This window comes from Rhinolophus sinicus, linkage group LG02, assembly GCF_036562045.2.
Source record: "Rhinolophus sinicus isolate RSC01 linkage group LG02, ASM3656204v1, whole genome shotgun sequence".
NCBI classification, from domain to species: domain Eukaryota; kingdom Metazoa; phylum Chordata; class Mammalia; order Chiroptera; family Rhinolophidae; genus Rhinolophus; species Rhinolophus sinicus.
The window spans coordinates 193077744-193100300 of NC_133752.1; the positions used below are offsets into that span (position 1 = coordinate 193077744).

The window sequence follows — 22557 nt, forward strand, 5'->3', positions numbered from 1 at the left end:
AGTTTCCCATGCTGGGCCCTCCGCCCAGGAAGCTCATGGCTTGGTAGGACAGGTGAATGAGAGGGACCGGAGGCTCATTCCTGGTGAGTGGGGAGGTGACATTTGGGCCCTGCCTTGAGCATGGATAACAGTGGCTGTGGTGTGTTCCGTATATGACTCTTTGCAAAGCACAGATGTTAAGTCTCTTGTCCTCACAGCTTAAGGTGGGGGAGGGGACCTTCTACAGATACATATATTTTTTAAATTGGAGGGGGCACGGGTGCAGTGCTCCTGATGTGCCCTTCCAATGCTGAGATTCGAAGAGCTTGTATGCATGCATATATATATATATATATATATATATATATATATATATATATATATATATTTTTTTTTTTTTTTTTTTTTTAAATTGGGGAATATTGGGGGACAGTGTGTTTCTCCAGGGCCCATCAGCTCCAAGTCATTGTCCTTCAATCTAGTTGTGGAGGGCGCAGCTCTGCTCCAAGTCCAGTCACCGTTTTCAATCTTAGTTGCAGGGGGCACAGCCCACCATCCCATGCAGGAATTGAACCGGCAACCTTGTTATTAAGAGCTTGCGCTCTAACCGACTCAGCCATTGGCCGCCCCTCTGGCAGCTCAGCAGCAGCTCATTGTCTTCAATCTAGTTGCGGAGGGCGCAGCTCACTGGCCCATGTGGGAATCGAACCGGCAATCCTGTTGTTCAGAGCTCGCTCTCTAACCAACTGAGCCATCCGGCTGCCCCTCTACAGATTTTGTAGATGAAGAAACTGAGGCTCAGAGATAAAATATGCTGCCCCCATTAGCCAGGAAGCAGTGGAGCCAGGACCGGAACTTTGATTTGCATTCAAGGCCTGCCATGTGGCTTCCGCTGCTTCCTATGGAAGCATATGGGGCATATGGAGCTTGGGGGAGGGGCACTCCAGGTGGCAGGACTGTTGGGGGCAAACACAGAGGTGAGAGAGGGTGACCAGTTCCCAGCTAATTGCAGGCAGTGTGCGTGCGGGGCATATGAAGGGAGTGTAGGGGCAAGTGCATTCCAAAAGCTTCCACTTAATAGAGCTGGGGGCCTGAAGAGGGGAGCAGAGGCTCCATGTGAGGAGTTAGTATCTTATTTTAAATGATAGTAGAAGAATGTTGTGCATGTAGGGAACAGGAAGGCAATCATTGGCAGAAAAGAACAGTAGTTGTAGAACTTCCAAATTAACATGAAGAAATGGAATAATAGCTCACGTTTACCAAGTAGTTAAGCATATAGTTCAGTCTGGAACAAGACTATTAGTTCATTTAATTTTCACAGAAACTTTCTGAGGTAGGTACTATTATCATCTCCAATTTATGGATTGGAAAACTAAGTCCCAGAGAGGTAAAGTGACTTACCTAAAGTCATAGTGAATAAGGAGAAAGTGCTGAGCCAGGATTCAAATCTAGGCAGTCTGGTTCTTAACCATGACCCTTAACCGTTACCCCACACGGCCTCCAATGAGGAGCACCTGGAGCAATCCAGCAGAAATAAGGAAAAGGAAACAGCAATGTAAACTAAATCGTGCACATTAAGTAAGATGGAAGGAATAAAAGGAGATACATAAATCATTGTACTAAACATGAATGGACTAAATTCTCCCCTTAAAAGGCAGAGACTTTCTGACTAGAGGAAATTGGGGGGCAGGTCACGGAGCCTGGATCATGCCTCTCTTTGCCTCCCCCCATAGTCCCTGGAGACAGCCCTCAAGTACTGCAACTACTTGTTCACCACTGTTTTTGTGCTGGAGGCTGTGCTGAAGTTGGTGGCATTTGGTCTTAGGCGCTTCTTCAAGGACCGGTGAGTGGCTGGGCCAGGCTAGCACAGTATTGGGTGGGGGGAGGCAGGGGGCTGCAGGATGGAGAAGCAGTCCTGACCCCTGGGGAAGCCTGGAGCAACTGGAGGAGGGGAACCAATAAGTATCTGGGCACAAATGGCCCCTGGGTGCTCCCTATAGCCCTGAACAGGAAGTGATTATGGTCTCACCTGATGGATGCAGGGCATTCTACCACGTGTCTTCAGCATATCTTCAGTGGGTCCTCCATACCCCACAGTCAGAGCTGGGCACACTTCATGCTAGTCCTTCTTAGAGGAAACAAATGAGGCTCAGAAGTGATGTGTAGCCCAAGGCCACACAGCAGGAGCAGTGGGCTCAAGATTCTGCCCTAGAAGTCAGAGCCCGTTCCTCCTCTCTTATTTATTAGCCTGGTCAGCCCCTTGCTTGAGGAATTGGAGGCTGTCTGGGGCAGAGAGGGAGCTGGACCCAGTGGGGTCTGAAGGGGTTAGTCGAGAGGGTGGCCACACATCCCCGCCAGCCACAGCAGGAGGGTGGAGAGCTGGGAAGTTCCTCTCAGCCGACGCATGTCTGAACTAGAGTGGCCCCCACCCTGCTTCCCACTCCTACCCTCCTGTGCCCCTGGGCAGGTGGAACCAGCTAGACCTGGCCATTGTGCTGCTGTCGGTCATGGGCATCACGCTGGAGGAGATCGAGATTAATGCGGCCTTACCCATCAACCCCACCATCATCCGCATCATGCGAGTCCTGCGAATCGCCCGGGGTGAGGACCAGGGGGCAGGGTGGCGATGGGCAGGAGGAGGGGAGCATAGGGAGGATGGGGGAGGGGAATATAGGCAGAATGGGGGAGGGGAGCGTGGGCGTGATGGGGGAGGGGGGCGTGGGCATGATGGGCTTCCTGCCAAGCCCCAAACAGGAGCCAAGAGGAACTCACCTGACACACTCGCCCTGTGTGTACACAGTCACGTGCCCTCGTCCACAGACCACTCTGCACAGCACACTGCACTCCTGCCTCCTTATCACAACACGACCCCTGCAGTCCAGCCTCAGGTTGGGATGACAGGAGCCAGTGCAGCTGGGAAGACACGGCTCCTCATCAGCGTTGCTCCAGCACCAGCTGGGACACGCGGGTCTCAACACTTCCTAACATCCCCTTTCTTCTCCCAGAAGCTCCCTCTCAGCCCAAGGCTGTCCGCACACTTTTTTCAAAACCTCCTGCCTCAGTGCTCTCCCAGGTGCCTCTTACTCTTCCACCTGCACCTGCCTGTCACCTCTGGATTCCAGGGTGGGGGGGGTGGATGTGGAGAAACTCAGTGGAACACTGGAACCCTCTTTAGCCAGAGGAAGAAACATGGGCACCCACTTGGCCGTCATTTTTGCCCCATCGTGGTGAATGATGCACTCACTTGCACACTTTTTATCCCTCTGTTCTCACGGTGTGTGCTCTCCTCTTGGACTTTTTTTACACCAACGTCCACCCCTCGTGCCTCACGTTTTTGTGCACACCCCCATTCCCCCAGTCACTGCACCCACATTCTTGTGGCATGGCACCACAGAGCCAGCCCCTTTGCTTCCACACTCCTCCACTCTCACTTTCCTTCTGCATTTACACATGTGCACACACGTGTACACTCATGTCCCCACTGACTCGGGCTGCATGGGCCGGGCTGGGTCTCACCCGCAGTGCTGAAGCTGTTGAAGATGGCGACGGGCATGCGAGCCCTGCTGGACACGGTGGTGCAAGCTCTGCCTCAGGTAAGGGCCGCTCCCTGCAGCAGCCCCTCCTACCTGTCATGGGGGTCATGCTGGGCCCTTCTCCCTGACCTGCCCAGAGCCAGGGCAGAATCTCATCTCCAGAGAAGCCGTTTGAGCTGGCGCTGTGAGAGATGGTACAGGTTTCCTCTTTCTTCCTGACACCACCAAGTGCTCACCATCCCTGTTCTGTACCAGGCCCCGGGCTGGCCCCTGGGGACCCATATTCTGCCCTCAGGAGTTGCCAGGCTGGGGGAGAAGATCGATGCCTCAGGGCAATGTGGCAAGGGGCCTCCACCATGCTTCGGAGGGAGGAGGGGCCCTGAGAATCAGGGAAGATGTCAGGGGACTTTGAGCTTGACCTTGTGGGTGGCTTGGCAGGAGATGTTGATGTGATTGGAGAGGTTCAGATATGACATTCTAGGAGGGGACAGAATGAGACCCTGACCTGGGTGGGGACCCTGGGAAGTTAGGAAAACCATCCCCCCACCCCCGTTCCATTGGTCAGTGGAAGGGAGATAGGGTCAGGGCCACAGAGGGTGCATCTTTCATCCTCCTGGGAATTCTGCAATCCCAGTCTCTCCCCTTCTTCCTCCCCTCAGGGTGGCCTCTGCTCTGAGGTGAGCCTCATGCACTTTCATTTATTCGTTATGACTTATCTAGTCTTAAGAAACTTTAGGCATCTTAAAAAACATGGATATAGCACACTAAAAACGAGGATAAAAGATTAGTAACTCAGGGAAAGTGAAAATAAAGCTAATTCTCATAGGGGCCTGGGCCAAGGACGTTAGTAAATTCCATTCTCAAGTTTGGTGTAAGCTACCCAGCAGCCCCGTTGCAAAGGGAAATGGACATGGCTCTCATTAGGTCTGGATCGAAAGCAGGGGTGAAGAGACATGTGTTTTTCCTAACACTAAATTCCTTCGGAGGAATTTGTCACATGGGAGATGAGGGTGAATGCTGGGCTTGGGAGGAGGGGTGCAGACAGGAAGTGAGTGGAGCCCAGATCCAGCCTCCCTGCCTGGGGTCCCCTGTGAGACCGTGGGCATGTGACTCAATTTCTTGTGCCTTGGTTTCCTTGCCTGTGAATCGGGGGATGATAATAGTGCTTATCTCAAAGAGATGCTGTGATATTTAAAATAATAAAAGATTATGAAGTACTGAACGGGACCTGGGTCATAGGAAGTGCCATATAAGAGTCTGCTAAGGATGGGGATGGGGTGGTGAGTGTGTGTCCCCAGCCGCACTGGCTTCCTTTCCCCCTCCCCCATTCCCCTCGTTCTGACCCCTAGGCATCCTTGGGTGGCTTTCCAGGCCAACCCTGAGTTGGCACAGAGCACATGGAGATACCCAGGAGGTCCCAGACTAAAATAGGAGACACATGATAGTGATGACAATTACGTCAGCACTTTAAGAGAGCAGAGTGACAAGTACCATGTGGCATGGCGGGGGTGCTTACCTTTCAAAACTCATTAGCTGATGCTGAACACTTCCTCGGTTCTGTGTAAAGTGGTATGAAAATGAAACTTTAGTCCCTTCCCTCTAAACTAGGCCCCATGCAGAAGGAGGAGGCATCAGGGAAGGCTTCTCAGGGGAGGTGACAGGTGACATGGGTTTGAGGGATGGGGAGGAGGCATTTACCAGGCAGAGAGAACAGAATACGCAAATGGGGTCTGTTTTCCATGTGGCTGGAGTAGGGTTGGAAAATGGGGGGTGGGAGTGCAGGTGTGTGTGGTCCGCAGGGCTACCTCACACCTCTGATGCCAGGAGAGCAGGCTTGGGCTTTGTCTTGCAGGCAGTGGGCACCCTGGGAGGTTCTGAACAAAGTGGGGGGGCGCCTCAACATTTTAGAAGGTTACTCTGGCGACTCAGAGGAAAACGCATTGCAGGGAGAGGCTGGAGGCAAGGAGGTGGGTAAGGGGGCTGCTGTAGCTGTGCAGGCTCTGGCAGATGCTGAGGGCGGAGGGAGGATGGGTAGGAAAGGTGAGGTGGATGCTGGTTAAGAGATGCTGCTGACCCGGGCCTGCAGAGGGCAGAAAGCCGAGCCGAGGGCCCAGGCCACGCCTGACTCCCCTCACACCTTGCCTCCTAGGTGCTCGATAAGTGCTTGATTCATTAATGAACAAGCATCATTTAATTAGTCAGACACAATCTGTGTGATTGTAGAACAGCTCGGAAGGAAACCCTCCTCTGGAGCAGGGAAACATTAGGAAGCTGTGATTAACGGGGTTTGCTTTTCAGCAATTAACGCGAACTGATTCCATTTGTGCAGGTCTTCTGAGGGGTCTAGCAGATATTTCATTTCCAGGGCAAGAATGTGTTTAAGTCTTGTGTTATCCATAACACGAGTTAACGGCGGTCTCCAGCATATATAGATAGAGTTGAAATAGGTTTGGAATCTGGGACATTTTCCTCCCACAGGAGCTGTTGGATGAGGGTGGCTGATTTTGCAGGAGGCTTCTGGGGCCCACAGTCCTGCATGATTCCTGTGTTCACTCCTTTCCATGGCCAGGCTTTGTGCTGGCCTGAGGAAGCAGATCTGACTTAATCTAGCCATGTCCCTGTGCTCAAGGACTTCCCAGACCAGCAGAGACAGTGGCAGGGATATACCACTTACACTCAGACTGTCAGACTGCATCCTAGTTTGCCTGAAGGAATCCAGGCAGGCTTCATGGAGGAGGTGGCATTATTGCTGAGACTTCCTTCCCTCCCTCTCTGCATTCATCCATTGGATGGCCCTAACCACACACAAGTGATTGTGTGCATGGACCCTGCCGGCCCCCCATGCCCACCCTCCTCAGGCCCAGCCCAGCCCCACCTGCTATTCCCACAGGTGGGCAACCTGGGCCTCCTCTTTATGCTGCTCTTCTTCATCTACGCCGCCCTGGGAGTGGAGCTCTTCGGGAAACTGGGTGAGTGACCCCCTAAGCTGGCTTGGGGTAGTGTGGTGGAATGGGTCTAGAAGAGGGTCTTGGGTGGGGGGAGGCCTGAGACCCCCCCTAGAATGCCACATCAGGGTCTGTCTTTGTATTGGGGAAATGCCCCACAGCAGGCCCTGGGGGGTGGATGGGCAGCCCTCAGCCACCCCTCCCCTCTTCTGTGTGAGAGGGAGCTTTTGAAACATGCTAGCTTGGGTCCGCCTGCACACCCCAGGCCTATGCTATGGGCCCCAACTTGGAGCCCCCCGAGCTGTCAGACCTCCATGGACGCCTCCTCTGGCCCCATAAGCCAGTGTCCATCCTGGGCCAGTGCCACCCCTGCAAGCGGAGCCGCCAGAGCACAGGCCGAGGACAATACAGGGTTGGCTCCAAAAAGCAGGGCTTCCTTGACGGCCGGCGCTCACCCACCCCATCCTCTCCCTCTGGAACTGCTACTTGGGTGGGAAGAGGAGCCAGGCTCCCTGAATCTGAGCGCCAGCTTGTGTGCCACCTCCCCGAGCCTCAGTTCCTCCATCTGTGGGCTGGGCACAGTCCACACGCACCTCCCAGGGCTGCAGCGGGGACTCTGAGAGGAGGCCATGCGGGTTGTGCAGGGGGCCGTGCAGCTGGACAGCCGGCCTCCTCTGTCCCCTAGTCTGCAACGACGAGAACCCGTGCGAGGGCATGAGCCGGCATGCCACCTTCGAGAACTTTGGCATGGCCTTCCTCACGCTCTTCCAGGTCTCCACTGGTGACAACTGGAACGGGATCATGAAGGTACTTGTGGGTGGGCTGGGGAGGGAGGACTCAGTCTGGGTTCTGAGAGCGAGGATGCTGGTGCGGGCTCCCCAGCCCTCTGCCTGCCCAGTGCCCCACTGCACACAGGAGGGGGGGCAGGGCCCAGAGAAGAAGAGGACCCTGCCTGGGACCCGGAAGCACAGCAAGGTGCAGATGAGGCTGGAATGGGTTCTCTGCCCATCCCTAAATGCTGGAGTGCTCAGATCAGTGCTTAGGTGCTAGGGGACACAGCTACACCCTGGGCCGGAGGGCACTTGGGGCTGTAGCCCAGGGCAGGGGCTGCAGTCACTGTTCCTGGTGCCAAGCGTCTGCTGCTCTGCCCATCACCCAGCAGAGGCCCCCTGGCTCCCGCCCACGTCCAGCCTGGGCTGGGCGGGGAGGAGCTCACAGAGAACAGAGGTGAGGTCTGTGCCTTGAGCCCTCATCGCCCTCCTCCCGGCACAGGACACGCTGCGGGACTGCACCCACGACGAGCGCAGCTGCCTGAGCAGCCTGCAGTTCGTGTCGCCGCTGTACTTTGTCAGCTTCGTGCTCACGGCCCAGTTTGTGCTCATCAATGTGGTGGTGGCCGTGCTCATGAAGCACCTGGACGACAGCAACAAGGAGGCCCAGGAGGATGCCGAGATGGATGCCGAGCTCGAGCTGGAGATGGCCCAGGGCCTGGGTCCCAGCCCACGGCCTCCCGCTGGCTCCCCGGGGGCACCTGGCCGAGGGCCAGGAGGGGCTGGCGGAGGCGGGGGCGACATGGAAGGCCGCCTGTGCCCACGCTGCTACTCTCCAGCCCAGGTGGGCAGGGGTCTGGGGGTTGGGGGCACCAGGTCGCCGAGGGTAGGACCTTGGGGCTACCAGGGCAGCTGGCCAGGGACACCTCGGACAGAGACCTCTGTCTTTTGGGGCCCCACCCTGCTCAGCTCTGTGAAGGGGTGACCCTGTGACGAAGGGGTCCAGCCCAGGTCATGGGTGCAGAGAACCACTGGGAGGGCAGCTGTGCTCCACCCACCCCGCAGTCCCGACCTGGCGGTAATCCCGCCTGTCCCCACCCGTCCCGTCCGCCTAGGAGAACCTGTGGCTGGACAGCGTCTCTTTAATCATCAAGGACTCCTTGGAGGGGGAGCTGACCATCATTGACAACCTGTCTGGTTCCATCTTTCACCACTACTCCTCGCCGGCTGGCTGTGGGAAGTGTCACCATGACAAGCAAGAGGTAAGGCTGGCACCTTGATGTGGGCCAGACTGAGGGAAGAGCCCAGCTCTGGCAGAGACCCGGCCCCCCAATTTGGTCCACACTGGCCAGGCTTCAGGGATGCTGGGTCTGTGGGCAAGTGGATCATCTTTGGAGTTCATGGCCCACGGCAACTTGCCTGCCCTTGGCCCAGTTCAGGCCTGGCATTTTGCTGACTGACACCACTGTGCCCCACCACCCCCAGCCCAGCCTGGACCCCTTACCCAGAGAGGGCATACCATCCATGCTCAGCAGATCTCTGGACCTCTCTAACCCACTCTGTGTCTTTCTGGAGGGCCCAGCCCATGCTGACCTGAGGCTGCCACCTCTCCCCACAGGTGCAGCTGGCTGAGACGGAGGCCTTCTCCTTGAACTCAGACAGGTCCTCGTCCATCTTACTGGGTGATGACCTGAGTCTTGAGGACCCTACAGCCTGCCCTCTCGGCCTCAAAGACAGCAAGGTAAGTGGCCCCGGTTGCCTCCTGGGCAAGTAGGTCTGTCCTTGTAGGTTGGCCTCCGCCTGTACAGCCAGAACACTGCTTCCTTCCAGTGCAGCATTTAAGCGGCACCTGTTGTGGGCCAGCCCTCATCTTTTGTTGGTCAGATGAGGGCAGTGGGGCTCAGAGAGGTGGAGTGATTTACCTAAAGTCACAGAGCAGCAAGCCCAGCCAGGGGCTGAGTCACGGTATCCAGTGGCCTAGGCTGTTTCTTGTTGCTTTGGATATATATATTTTTTATCCATGTAAGAAGACCCTCAGCTTCCCGCAAGGATCTTAGAGTCAAGAGGGGAGTGAGCAGGAAACTTTGACCTGCCTGGGACATCAGAGAGGCTTCCTGGAGGTGGTGCCCTTTCACCTAGGGTTTGGAAGGTGACGACTGCTGAGCAGGTGGACAGGGCGAGGAGAAAGCCATCCCAGGCAGCGAGAGTGGCCTGAGCAAAGGGCTGTGGTGGTATAGGGGCATGAAGGCAGCTGTGGCGGGCTCTGTCTCCTTCCCCTTCTCCACTGTCCTAACCTGCCTACCTTCCTTTACCTACAGGGTGAGCCAGACCCACCTGAGCCCATGCGTGTGGGGGACATGGGTGAATGCTTCTTCCCCTTGTCAAACACGGCCGTATCCTCGGGTCCAGAGAACTTCCTGTGTGAAATGGAAGCAATATCGTTTAACCCCGTCCGGTCCTGGCTGAAACATGAGAGCAGTCAAGGTGAGGGGTAGGCACCCCACCAGCTCCTTATAGCCCTCCCTGATCTTGGGTGTCTCTTTCAGAGGGAGCTGGTTCAGTTTTTTCCTTAGTATTTTTTCCTAGACTATTATATCGAGTCTAGAGAAAACCAGATGAGTAACTGACAACAAAAGATAGGAATCTCAGGCCTGATATAACAATTATGAAAGATCAAAAGCCAAAAAAAGAAGAAAGAAAAAAAGAAACGATCAAGAGAGATGAGTAATGATTATACCAGAAACCCAGGCTAAGGAAGGCTTCATTCCGAGCTTCCTGGGAACTGTGGTGAAAAGGGAAACAGGTTGGCACACACAGCTCTTATCATCAGGCAGAAAGAAAGCTGCCAAATTATTGAGGTGTTTTTCTAGAGCTGAATGTGATAGATGTGGATCCCCACAGATCTTCATACAAGGTGATGTTGAACAACAGAAGGCCTATTGACCTCAATAGCCCTTTTGTAAAATGTCGTGACCTTTATCCTTTGGCCCTACCCTGATATCCCATGTTTGTGCTTTGGGCTTGTGGCTGGGCTATGGGCATGAGGACAGGGGACTGAGCTGGCCTGTCTATCACTAGGGCTAACCTCCAGTCCTCTTGGAGGGTGACAGGAGTCTGGTTTCACAGTACTGTGTGGGACAGAGAGATGAGCTCAGCAGAAGAGGGGCCCCCAAAACCCTGAGCCTACCCCAAGTACTCTTCTGGGAGGCCTGGCATTGAGCACCTTCCAGGAGCTAGTATGCAGTGACATTTGCAAGGACACTCCCTAAAACCAATGGTCTCTGGACTGGACATGGTGGCTGAGGTGCTAAGACCCCAGAATTCCTGAACCAAAAGTCAAGGTGCAGGGCCTAGAGGCAGCCTGAGAGAATGAAATCTCACCCCCTTGTGTTAACCGTTCATTTGCATTTTCCTTAAAAAACAAGATGACATAGAATAGGAATCCTTGACCTGGGGACATTCCAGCTGTCCAGCCACCTTGGGTACATGTTCCCCAATTCCTTCATCCCATCCTCACCCTGGAAGGCACCGAGGGGACCGTGGACAGAGGCTGCTGGCTGCCTCCCCCCACTGTCTGGCTCTCACTTTCCTCTCACCCAGCCCTTGCTCCTCTCCACCCCCGGTGGAGCAGAACAGGTCGATCCTGCAGCACTCTGTCTGCTCTGCCATCTGGAGCAGTACCCACCCTGCCTGATGTCCTACAGGGGCACCCAGGCCTGGTTGGGCCCCGTGGGGTGTCAGGCCCTGGGGGTGGCACTCAGTGAGCATCTGTTGTACTTCTGGCGCTGGACTGGGAGCTACACAGCGGCCTCTGGTTCTTACACTGTCCTCTCGCCCCACAAGGGAGGCATCTGGTCTCGGTTTCACAGAGGAAGGAACCCCGGGTCCTTGAGTCCAGGTCTGCTTGTCTCCAAAACCTGTGCCTTTGTCCAGCGTCTGTCCTCCCAGGAATCCTACAGGCTGACTACGCCTCCCTTGCTTTCACAGTGGGGATTCCGAGGCTCAGAGAGAGATTTGCCCACGTTTCATCATAGTCAGTTTGTTAGGTAGCCCCCTCCCTGCCAGCCCACCCTCCAGGGGCCTGCCAGCCTGAGCCTGCTCCCCAGCTCCCTCTTCTCTCTCCCCAGCAGCACCCCCAAACCCCTTCTCCCCGGAGGCCTCCAGCCCACTGCTGCCCATGCCGACAGAGTTCTTCCACCCCGCTGTGTCTGCCAGCCAGAAAGGGCAGGGGAAGGGTGCTGCGACTGGGGCCCTCCCCAAGATCGCCCTGCAGGGCTCCTGGGCATCTCTGCGGTCGCCGAGTGTCAACTGTACCCTCCTCCGGCAGGTATGGCACCTCTCTGGCTGAGAGCTCACCTGCTGAGAGGGGTGTTGGAGTTCCAGGTGGAAGTGGAGGGGCAGCTCTGGGGAACTTGAAGTGTTGGCCTGCAGGGCCACCTGTATTGGACTGGCCAGGGCTGCCACCTGGGCACACAGAGGACTCTGCTGGTGGAGGCAGGGTTGGGCCCAGGGCTCTTCCAGGCATTTGTTCATTCAGTAGCTGTGTGCCAGGCTGTGTGCTAGTCTCGGAGGCTGCAGCAGCTACAGAATGCAGATGCAGAAGTCCTGCCTCTGGGGCTTCCAGTTTGTTTAGGGTGTGTGTTGCAGGGGTACAAGAGAAGACATGCAAAGCCCAAATAAATGCATAAAAAGTACAGTGTATTTGATAGTGACACACACTGGGGAGAATGTGGCGCAGGGAAAGGGGCTGTGGGGGAGCAGGGGGCCTGGCAGTTCAGGTGGAGGGGCTGGAAAGGCCCTGAGGGGAAGCCGGTGGGTGTCTGGGGAGCGGGTGGAGCAGAAGTGGGATGTGAAGCTGGGAGTGGGGGGCAGGGCACTCAGGCCAGCGTCTGACTGGGTTCAAGTAGGATGAGCCTGGCTGTCCCCCAGGACCTGAGAGCAGGTGCGAGGGGCAGCCCAGTGGGAGGCCACTGCAGTGACTGTCATGAGAGACACATGGAAGCTGGGATGGGTGGTGGCGTGGTGGAGGGGAGAAGCCCAGGGATGCTGGATGTGATGTGATGTGAAGGCATGTGCCTGCCTGCGTGTCCCCAGGACGGGCAAGCTGTGGGAGGAGCAGGGTCCGGGGACACCAGGCGGCTCCCGGGACACCGGGCGGCTCCCATCTCTTGTTGTCTCCCCAAAGGCCACTGGGAGTGACACATCGTTGGAGGCCAGCCGCAGCAGCTCGGCAGGCAGCCTGCAGACCACGCTGGAGGACAGCCTGACCCTGAGCGACAGTCCCCGGCGTGCCCTGGGGCCGCCTGCTCCCGCCCCAGGCCCCCGGGCCAACTTGTCTCCCTCCGCCCGCCGCCGCCTCAGCCTGCGGGGCGGGGGCCTGTTCAGCCGGCGGGGGCTGCGGGTGCACCAGCGCAGCCACAGCAGTGGGGGCTCCACCAGCCCGGGCTGCACCCACCACGACTCCATGGACCCCTCAGACGAGGAGGGCGCGGGCCGGGGCGGCGCGGGCGGCGGGGGCGGGGGCAGCGAGCACTCCGAGACCCTCAGCAGCCTCTCGCTCACCTCCCTCTTCTGCCCGCCGCCCGCGCCGCCCGGGCTCCCGCCCGCCAGGAGATTCAGCAGCACCAGCAGCCTGGCCACCGGCCCCGGCCGCCCCCGCCCCGCCGCCCGGCCCCATGGCCTGGCCCGAAGCCCCTCCTGGGCCGCGGACCACAGCAAGGACCCGACGGGCCCCTCCGAGGCCCCGGGGGAGCTGCAGCCCGGAGACGCTGCGAGCAAGAGGAAGAGATGAGGGCCGCAGGGGCCAGCGCCGCCGCCCGCCCTGTCTCACCTTCTTTACCTCAGGAGCCAGGGGCAGACAGCAATACTTGGTCCGCAACCTGGGCACCGCGCGGGGCCAGCCAGCGCCAGGCCGCCGGGAGTGCGGGTGGCGTCGGATCTGGGGCAGCTGAGAGCGGGCCGAGGCCCAGATGTGGCCCCGCCGTGGTTCTCCCCATGCAGATACATGTGTGTGTGTGTATATATATATATATGCATATATATAGAGAGACAGACATATATATATATTTATTTTTTTTACTGAGAGCTTATGGTTTCCAGAAAGTGCTGAAGGTGGGGAGTGCCAGCCCTGGGCCCAGACAGAGCTTTTGCCTGATGCTTAGGACCCAGGTCAGACCCACCCCCGGGGCAGATGGTCCTGCTGGGGCATTGGCACCTGTGCTTTTCGGTACCTCCCCTGGATTGGGAGTAGCTTGGAGAGGGCTTTCAGACCTCTGAGGTTCCTGTGGCCAGGAAGACAGGCCCAGAAAAAGAGGTGTAATTCAGGGTGCATTTTTTTTTCCTTTAAAGAAATGCTGCTAAGATCCCACCCCGTCTCCCCCCATGTATTGGGGTGTCTGTCTTGTTGTTCCTGACTGTCTAGTTCTGTGAACAGTCTTTTGTAGACGCCCAAAGTCCCCAAACTTTTAGTCAACCAGTTAGATGTATTTCTTTAGAAAAATCAGGGGTGATAGTCGTATTTTCTTAGGGTGGGGATGGGGGTGGAGGTCAGCTCCCAGGCTGGCCAGGGGGCTCTGCCCCAGGTGTGACCCCTGCCTCACTAGGCACTTCCTGGGGTGGGGTCTTCTGTGGCCTTGTCCACAGGAAGCTGAGGACAGGAATGGAGGCAGCGGACGAGAGAACAAAGTGAAGGGGGTTGAGCAGCTCCTGAGATGCTTGCAAGGCCAAGGGTACCGGCCTGGTCAGTGCTGGCCATGGCCTTGTACCCTGTAGGCCATTCTGGGAGGTTGTGCTCCCCTCCACCCCCTGAGCACCTCTGTTCCCCTGGGATGGAGTTCAGGGTAAAGCAAATCTGACAGGATTCTGAGCAGGGGTGGGGCACTTGCCTGGGCCCTGGGACCAGCCCCTACCCCCCAGCTCCTTCACACCCATCACCTGGGGACCCACATCCTCCCACATTCCCCCCAGCTGCCTGTCTCATTCTCCCCACCTCATTCCCAAAGCTGCAGATCAGGTAGCATTCACTGTAGCATTGCTTCCCAAATGGGCTTGCAGACGGGTATTTTGTATTTGAATAGTTATATATTTATTTCAGTATTTATTAGAGAAAAAAAAACACACAGTACACTGAACCCATGATTTCACAGACATGTTGCTTAGGTCAAGACTAAGGTTTTGAACGTGTGTGGCTAAGTCAGTTTAAAGATGGGGACCGTGGTGGCAGAGTCATGGGGTGGGAAATGCTGCAAGTTTGGAACACACTGCACTTCAGCAATAACCAGGCCCTTTGCCTTTGAGATCTCAAATGGTTCGGCTGGGCCCCGCAGAGGCGGCCTTGTCCTTGTTCCCAAACCCTGACCTTGAAGAACTTGGCTTCAAACCAGGATGTCAAATGGTATGTGGGGTGGGGGTGGGGCTGCTTGGACAGGCTCTGGGTACCTTCCAGGCTGTCATAGGGACCTTTGGGGCCTGGGTACTGTAGCAAAAGAAGGAGGTAATGAGTGACGTACGCTTAGTGGCCGGCAAAGCCTTTCCTTTAAGAGCCGGTGGTGGGAATGGGGGAGTGTGGTCAGACCCACTGTACACGTGAGGAAAATGCAGCCAGAGAGGCAAAGTGTGGCCAGCTCAGCATCCCTCAGGGCTCTGACAGCACAGAGGCTGGGGCACTGTGGGGGCCAACACCTGAGTACCTGGCATGTGAACAAGTGGCCAGTGTTTGAAGGGGGTGGGTCAGGAGGCAGAGCCTGGCCTCAGGCCTTTGTTGGTACTTTGGAGTTGGGCCAGTGTGGCGGTCAGACCTGGATTTACCCCTGGAGACTTCCTCTCCTAACCTTGAAGTGCGGATGGGGGCGCCTCGGTGAGGATACTGAGGCACTGCCCGAGCACTTGTCTTCCTCCCAGGACAGTGGCCTCCAGGGTCAGGGGTCAGCTGGGCCCTCCCCCTAGGGGAGCAGGCGGACCTGGGGTCTTGTCACCTCCTGCCCTGAGTGGCTCCACACCTGGTGGGGGAGACTGGGCACAAGTCTCCAGCTGCTGCTCCAGAGTGTCTGGGGCCAGCCTCCCTTACTGTGCTGGTTGTTTCCTTATGGGGTGCTTGTGTGGGGAAGGAGAAGGCGCAGGTAGGCCATCTGGCTCTGCTCACCCTTCCTGCCAGCACTGTGGTGGCCCCGGGCAGTGCTGAGGGGCGCAGCATACGCATTAGTTAGCATGTTCCTGGAGGAACACGTGTGCTGGAGCCTGGAAGAAGAGCAGTGGGCCTGGGAAGACCACATGGAGGACTTCACTGGCTCAACTGGGCTTGGGTTCAAGGGCGCAGCACATGACATTGGTCATCAGCTTCCATTCTCTGGCAGGAGTCATCCTGTTTAACCTGCACAGCGCCCGTTGGGGTGGGCACGGCTGCTCCATGCTCAGACCAGGGAAGTGACTTCCCTGGTGTCACCAGGTTTGAAGTGGCTGGGCAGAGGACACATCCCGGGTGTGTCTGACACCTTCACCCGGAACCTTCTGGCCCCCAAACCAGCAGACCCATGGGGAAGCCCTTCTAGGCAAAGGGGCTGGCCTGAGCAAAGGTGTGAGGGCAGGACAGAGCAGGGCATGTCTAGAGGTGGGACTAGCTGAGCCGGAAGGAGAGAAGCTTTGCCTGGGGAGTCATGGGAGATGGGTCTGGTTCCTGGAGAGCCACAAATGCTGTCCCAAGGCACTTGGCCTTGTTCCTGAGAGCTACAGGGAGTGAGGGACGTGGAGGCTGTGATTGGTTGGCCAGGACAAGCCGAAATGGATAAGGGTTAGGTGAATGGCCCCTCTGCCCTTCCTGATCCTATGGCCTGTCCATCACAAAAGCACAAACTTAACCTAACCCACACGGGCCTGGCCCTAGAGATAATGGGGACGCTGGTGTGGGACATCCCAAGCCATCTGTTTGCAGGGCTCTGCAGAGTGGTGGCTGGCAGGCACCTCAGCGTGTGCACAGATGGACCCAAGACCAGCTGGGCTGTGGCCTACCCCAGCCAAAGCCTCTTCCTGTCCCCTGCCTGGCCTCCTGCACTTGGCAGCCCCACAAAAGACAAAGTGCGCACAGTATCAGCCTGTCTGCCTGTCTCCCCTCCCCCCCATACCCCCCTGGAGCCTTCTGTTTCCAGGGCCACCTCTGGCCCCTTTTCTGCTCTGTGTAAGGGCTCGGGGTCTTAGAAGTCGCTGTTTAGCCCAGATACACATACTCTTTTTGTCGTCGTGTAATAATCAGTGTTCCTGGTGGAGCTGGGCTGAGCTGGGGCCTGGGAGGAAGGCAGGGGCCACCTCCTCCTGGAAGCCCTCGGCCTGGCCCTGCTGCTGTGACTGCCACACTCCCAGTTGCTGTACAGTTTCTATGGTGTGAATGAACCTCTGTCCTAGTCGCTGATGGCATTGGTCCCTGCTGGCCCAGATGGCCCAGGCATAGAGAAACCAAGCGGCAGCCACCACCAGTGTTGTTTTGAATAAAACCCCAAAAGCCTATTTCAGAATTTCTCTGTGTCTTGCTGTTCTTTCCCCATTGGGATGGGTGTGGAGCTGGGGGATTTCCCAGGGGAGAGGTGGTGATGTGTTCTCCATCGTGCTCAGGCTGGCACCTAGAGAAATGCCTCATGGCAGGGTCCTCTCGTGGCCGGGCATGGGTTAGGGTTTGCAGGGCCAGGGAGGCGGCAAGGCCTGGCTCTCACACTCTAGTTGTGTAGCTAACATGCTGGAATAATAGCCTATTCATCTTTGGCGCTGTTTCCTGACTTCATATTACGTGTATTATCAGGACTCTCTTGGCTGCAAAGGACAAAAACCCAATTCAAATGATCTTAAGAATAACAGAAAGAAAGAGCCAGGGAGAGAAAAGGAAGGGAGGGAGGAGTAAAAGAAACAAGAAGGAAGTAAGTTAGAGGCTCAAGTAGCTAAGGAGTCCAGGCATGGGGTTGGCTTCAGGCACAGTTGGATCGAGGGCTCTGGATATCACTTAGGACGCAGTCTCTCTTCACCTCTTGGCTTTGCTTCTATGTACATTTGCTCCCCTCCTCTCCTAGTGGCCACCAGCAGCCCAGACTTCAGGCCTGTCCACCGCTCCCTAGATGAACAAGAGCTTCTCTCCCTGACAGCCCAGCAAAGTCCCCAGCTCTGCCATGCTCTGATCGGCCTGGCCTGAACTCGGGTCCAGGGATAGAGGCGTCCCCATCTGCACCATGGCCTGAGAGCAGGAAAGGGAGACACTGCCAAGGAAAACTGCTTGGAAGTGTGCTTGCTGGAAGGAGGGAATAACGCTGGGCACGCAGCAAAACCTGGGGTGTCTGGCGTCGGGCTACACTCCCTGTGGTTTTGTCCCTGGGAAGGGCAGCTCTCCTTCTCCCTTCAGGATGAGGCCAGAGGCTGTCACCTGGACTTTGACAGGGTGCTGGTGGCTAGAGCTCAGCTGGTGGCCAGCCCAGCTCCCACCAGTCTCACCTGGGCCTCCCGTCCCCCTCATGTGCCCTTTTTTCCCTCTTCAGGGGCATGGCTGGGGGTAGGGACATAGAGACATCAGGTGTGACCTCTAGTGCCACACCTCCCTCTGAGGCCACACCCACCCTGGAGAATGGGGTGAACTGAGGCCACCCTGCAAGAAGGCCTGACCCCCCTTCTCTGAGTGACCCTGTCCCTTCATTATCCTTTCTTCTCTTACTCCTGTGTCCCCCACGTTTGCCTTGTGATCCCTTTCCGGTAGCCGCTGCAGCTTTTGGAGATAATAGAGAAATCACCGTAGCCACCGAGGTCACTGGACAGCAGTGGGGGTCAGCGAGAGAGGCTGTCATACAGGGTCTCTGGTCCCGCTCCCTGCACAAGAATGCAGGGCACGGTGAGGCCAAAAAGGAACACCCATGGAGTCATGGATAGGGGAGTCATATCACTATAGTCTCGCTGGCGTCTGGTGGAGACACAAAAGCAAACATCCGCCAGTACCCCAACAAGGGGTCTTCCTGCACCCCAGTCTCTCTGGCGGCCGGACGAGACACAGGAAGTAGAATCCACACGATCCATAATCCGCTGACCGCTTCTCTGCCTGCCAATCAACCAACCAACCAACCAACCAACCAACCAACCAACCAACCAACCAACCAACCAACGCAGCCACGACAGTTATATCAGTGGCTAATGGCTCACTGGTTACAGCTGACGGCCAACTAGTCACAGCTGATGGCCATCTACTACCTGAGCCAGCACCTTTCCACGTGAGGCCGAGAGCCTGGAAACTGCTCTCGGGGACACTGTCCCCACAGAGGCCAAACCTGGGGAGGTGTCCGTGCAGTATGTGAACATGTGTGTTGGCACCGCCCCTTTCTACGGCGCCTTGGTCTGTGAGAGCAGGCTTGTCCCCTGCTCCTAGGCTGCCGGCCTCCATCCACAGAAGGATCTCGCCCATTTTCAACTGAGGAAGCTGAGGCAGGGCAGGCCCTCCACAGGGGCCTGAGCCGGCTCTCCATCCTGAGCCTCATTCCTCACATAGGAGACCTGGTCTAGCCACCCAGCTGTGGATCTCACGGCCAAGAGATGTCCCAACCAGCCCTAGGTCCCTGGGGAGACCCCCACTCCCCGGCTCCAGCCCCTTCTCTCCCAGCACCTTGAGACAGAGGTGCTGGACTCCTCCACCTGGCACCTCAGACTCCACGTGTCCAAAACCCGAGGTGGCCTTCCCCCCACACCACCCCCTCCCGGAAACTTGGCCTTGGTCTCAACTCCTCCCTCTGCCTCCTCTAACACCATGGCCAAGCCCGCCCTTCTGCCTCCTGCCAGTCTCCCAGTGTCCCAGGAGCAGCCTTTCCTCTCCTCCCCACGCTGCTGCCTACCCAGGCCTCATCAGCCTGGAGGACCCTGCCTTGTCAGACCCCAGTGTCGAGGCCAGCCCCTCCGATCCACAGCCCGCAGCAGCTAGTGCCATGTCCCCACCAGGCCCATCAGACCCCTCACTTTCCCATGGCTCTAGGCTTCCCTTGAGATAAAGTCCTGATCCCTCTGTTGGCTCACTCCCTCCCCACCGTCTCTGCCTCCTTTTGCGCAGGCCTCTTTCCAGGCTTTGCTCTGCTCTCTCCGCCTCCATGCTGTCACTGCCTCCTTATTCTTGCAGGAAACCTGGGGCCAGGCCCTTCCTTCCTGGAATGCCCTTCCCCAGGCCTTGTCAACCTCTTACTCTGGGGGCCCCATGGCTCTACCTCCAGCCCAGTCCCCTCTTGCCTGTCACTTCATCCTGCTGCCTGCTGGAGGGAGGGCCCAGGTCTAGGGCAGGAGAGGCAGGTGTCCAAAGCCTGGCTTGGCTCAGAGGCCAGAGGCCTCAGGCACACCTGGCTTTAGTCCCTCGGCCAATAATTGTGAGGATGATAACATGACTAATAGCAGCTACTGGGTCCTGAGCTGACCAGGTGCTGGGGCCACACAGAAGAATCTGCGTGTCCCTGCCTTGAGCTCCTTCCACACCAGTGGGGAGACAGACGAGTGTACACGGATTCCACTCACTGTGCTCAGGTGTGACCAGTGCTGGGGGGACACAGGCCTCGAGATGGCGGCCCCTGGATTGTGTCTTTGCACCTGTTTCAGTCTCTCTGTCCCAACACTGTTTAACACTTCCTTGGCCCGAAAGCCTGAGACTGCCCCCAGGGTGCTGTAGGATGCGGCTCACTCTAGCCTCACCTGCTCCCTTTTTCCCTTTCCCCTGGCTAGCTTACTTATTCCTTCCAGTCTCAGCTCAAATACCACTTCCTCCAGGAAGCCTTCCCAGCTGCCCCATGATATTGTCTGTTTCCTGACCAAGTCCCAGCTCAAGAGCAGCAATGATGGTCCACCCTCTTGCCCCAAAGCCTGGTGCCCGGCTGAGCCTCAGTAAAGGTTAGCTATGTGCCTGTGTTGTGGAAGCCAAAGGGATTTTCAAGACGAACTACGCTCTTCCTTCATTTCTCTACCCGAGGAAACTAAGGCCTAAGGAAGAGGCATGGCGTGCTCGGGGTCACACAGGGAGGGGGTGCTGGGGGTCACTGGTACCCACACGGCCCCCTCCAAGGCTAGGGAGCGAGCACCCAGCTCTCTGGCAAGGCCACCAGGCCCCTGGGGAGCAGAGCCCTGCTTCTTCTTCTCCTTACCCAGTTAATAATGGGATTAAAAGCAAGTTGTTGCCAAGGAGAGTGACTGACTTTAAAAAAAGCAGCAACCTAGGAACATTTCAAGAGAATAAAAACTTCAGCCATCAGCACTTTTTATTTGAACCTGAATTCATGAATTTTAACCAAATAAACACTGGCATGTTAGGTATTAATATATGTACGGTTATGCAAAACCACTATTGTGGCTGTAATGAAAATTAGATTCTGACTGCTCTAGGAGAGAGAAGTCCTCCTGTTTCCAGTGCTGTGACCTCAGATTGCCGTTGCCATGGTAACAGGGCTGCCATGGGAATCTATGGACAAGAGGCTGATCCTGTGGGGAGGGAGCCCAGCAAGGCCTGGTTGAGCTCAGCTCTGTCCCTGAGCCTCAAAGAAGAGGGGACAAGTCACCAGTGGGAGGAGGTGGGGGTGGGCAAAACCAGCAAGTGCACAGCACCCCCAGGTCACCCCCATCCTCGGGCGCCCCTTCTTAACTGCACCTCCAGGGAGGCTTCTCTTTCATCTTTCAATAAATATTTGTTGAGCACCTACTATGTGCTAGGCCTGTGCTAGGTGCTAACGATACAGCAGTGAGAGGTCCCTGAGCTCATGAGCCTGTATCTTAGAGCGGGAGACAGATAATAAATAGCAAACAGACATATCGGAGCCTGTGAGCGCCAGCAAGGCAGTGGAGCAGGTGATGTGACAGAGTGACTTGGGGGAGAGGAGGGAAGAGGTCCTTCCACCAGTGTGATCAGGGGAGGCCCCGCTGGGGAGAGGGGTCCTGGGGCCTGAAGGATGAGAGGGAGACAGCTATGCAAAGACATCAGCGACTCCTCAGAGTAGAGTTGCCAGTTAAATTTGAGCTTCAGAAAAACCACGAATAAATTTTTTTCAGTGTAAGTATGACTTATGCAATATTTGGGACATACTTACACTAAAACATTATCCGTGGTTTACCTGAAATTCAAATTTTTATTTGCTAAATCTGGCAAGCCTATCAGGGGAGGTGATGTGCCCAGGCTGTCAACCGAAGAGGTGGGCGCAGACTCGGCCCCTTTGCCTGGCCACCCTGTCCTGGTCCCTCCGGAAGTCTGCTCATGGTCTCCCTGCTGGTGTCCGCCCGCCAGCTGTTCTTATCCGGAGCCAGGGCTGGGCGGGGTCCACATGAAACACCATCTGCTCCTGCCTCTGCCTACAGAACCGTGTCCTGAGGCTCCCTGGCGCTCCCAGGCCCTGCACAGAGGCCTGCAAGGCCCTGCGTGCTCTGGTCCTCATTCCCGACCTGTGTGGCTTCCCGCCCATCCTCCCACATGCCCCTGCCTCCCTTCACTTGGCTCGTAGTCCCTTAGCCTTCAAGCCCCAAGATGGGCATTGAGCCCTGAGGAACCTTCCTGCAACTCCAGGTTGTCCCCACCCTCTGATGACTCTCAGCTCCTCACATTTAAAAAATTTTTATTAACCATGTGTTTTTTTAAATTGTGGTAAAATATACATAACATTAAATTTACCATGTTCACCATTTTTAAGTATGCAGTTCAGAGGCATTAAGTCCATTCACACTGTTCTGCAACCATCCCCACCTTCCATCGCCAGAACCTTCTCATCTTCCCAAACTGAAACTCGGTCCCCATTAAACAACTCCCCTCGTGCTCCTCCAGCCCCAGCAACCACCATTCTACTTCCTGTCTGTAGGAATTTGACTCCTCCGGGTACCTTACTCATATAAGTGGAATCACAGTATTTGTCTTCTTGTATTTGGCTTATTTCACTGAGCAGAATGTCTGCAATCTTCATCCGTCGGCAATCTTCAACGTGTTTCAATTCCCTTCCTTTTTAAATTTGAGTAACACTCCATTGTATGGATGGACATTTTGGTTATTGGTTGATGGATGCCTGGGTTATTTCCACCTTTGGCTATTGTGAATAATGCTGGTGGTGAACGTGGGTGTGCAGCTATCTGTTCGGGTCTCTGCTTTCTGGGTCACATGGTAATTTTATGTGAAACTTTTTGAGGTCCTCTCGGTGTACTGTTTTCCGTTTTCCGTAGCCGCTGCACCATGTGCTCATCCGCCTCAGCCCTTCACTTCTGCGTGAGGCTTGGATACATTATCCACCCACCTTTTCTTTTTTTTTTTTTTTGCTTCCCTTATTTCCCCCCTTTCCACTCCCTGGCCTCTCCTTTTAGCACACACTTGCCTCC

The 22557-nt window shown here is 56.2% G+C and overlaps 1 protein-coding gene across 7 annotated transcripts in view; it reads left to right on the forward strand.

The window, feature by feature from the left end:
• Positions 1–16722, forward strand: part of CACNA1I (calcium voltage-gated channel subunit alpha1 I) — a 110008-nt gene extending 93286 nt beyond the window's left edge. For 4 of the 7 annotated variants that reach the window (XM_074326425.1, XM_074326420.1, XM_074326422.1 and 1 more), the window contains 11 exons: positions 1713–1822; positions 2447–2580; positions 3502–3572; positions 6403–6481; positions 7143–7264; positions 7730–8071; positions 8343–8489; positions 8846–8968; positions 9546–9711; positions 11355–11554; positions 12413–16722. In XM_074326425.1, coding sequence (XP_074182526.1) covers positions 1713–1822; positions 2447–2580; positions 3502–3572; positions 6403–6481; positions 7143–7264; positions 7730–8071; positions 8343–8489; positions 8846–8968; positions 9546–9711; positions 11355–11554; positions 12413–13018 — 2100 coding nt within the window. In that variant the 3' untranslated portion in view covers positions 13019–16722. The remainder of the gene's footprint in view (positions 1–1712; positions 1823–2446; positions 2581–3501; positions 3573–6402; positions 6482–7142; positions 7265–7729; positions 8072–8342; positions 8490–8845; positions 8969–9545; positions 9712–11354; positions 11555–12412) is intronic. The other 3 variants (XM_074326421.1, XM_074326423.1, XM_074326424.1) reach the window with 2 other exon arrangements.
• The last annotated feature ends 5835 nt before the right edge of the window (positions 16723–22557 follow it).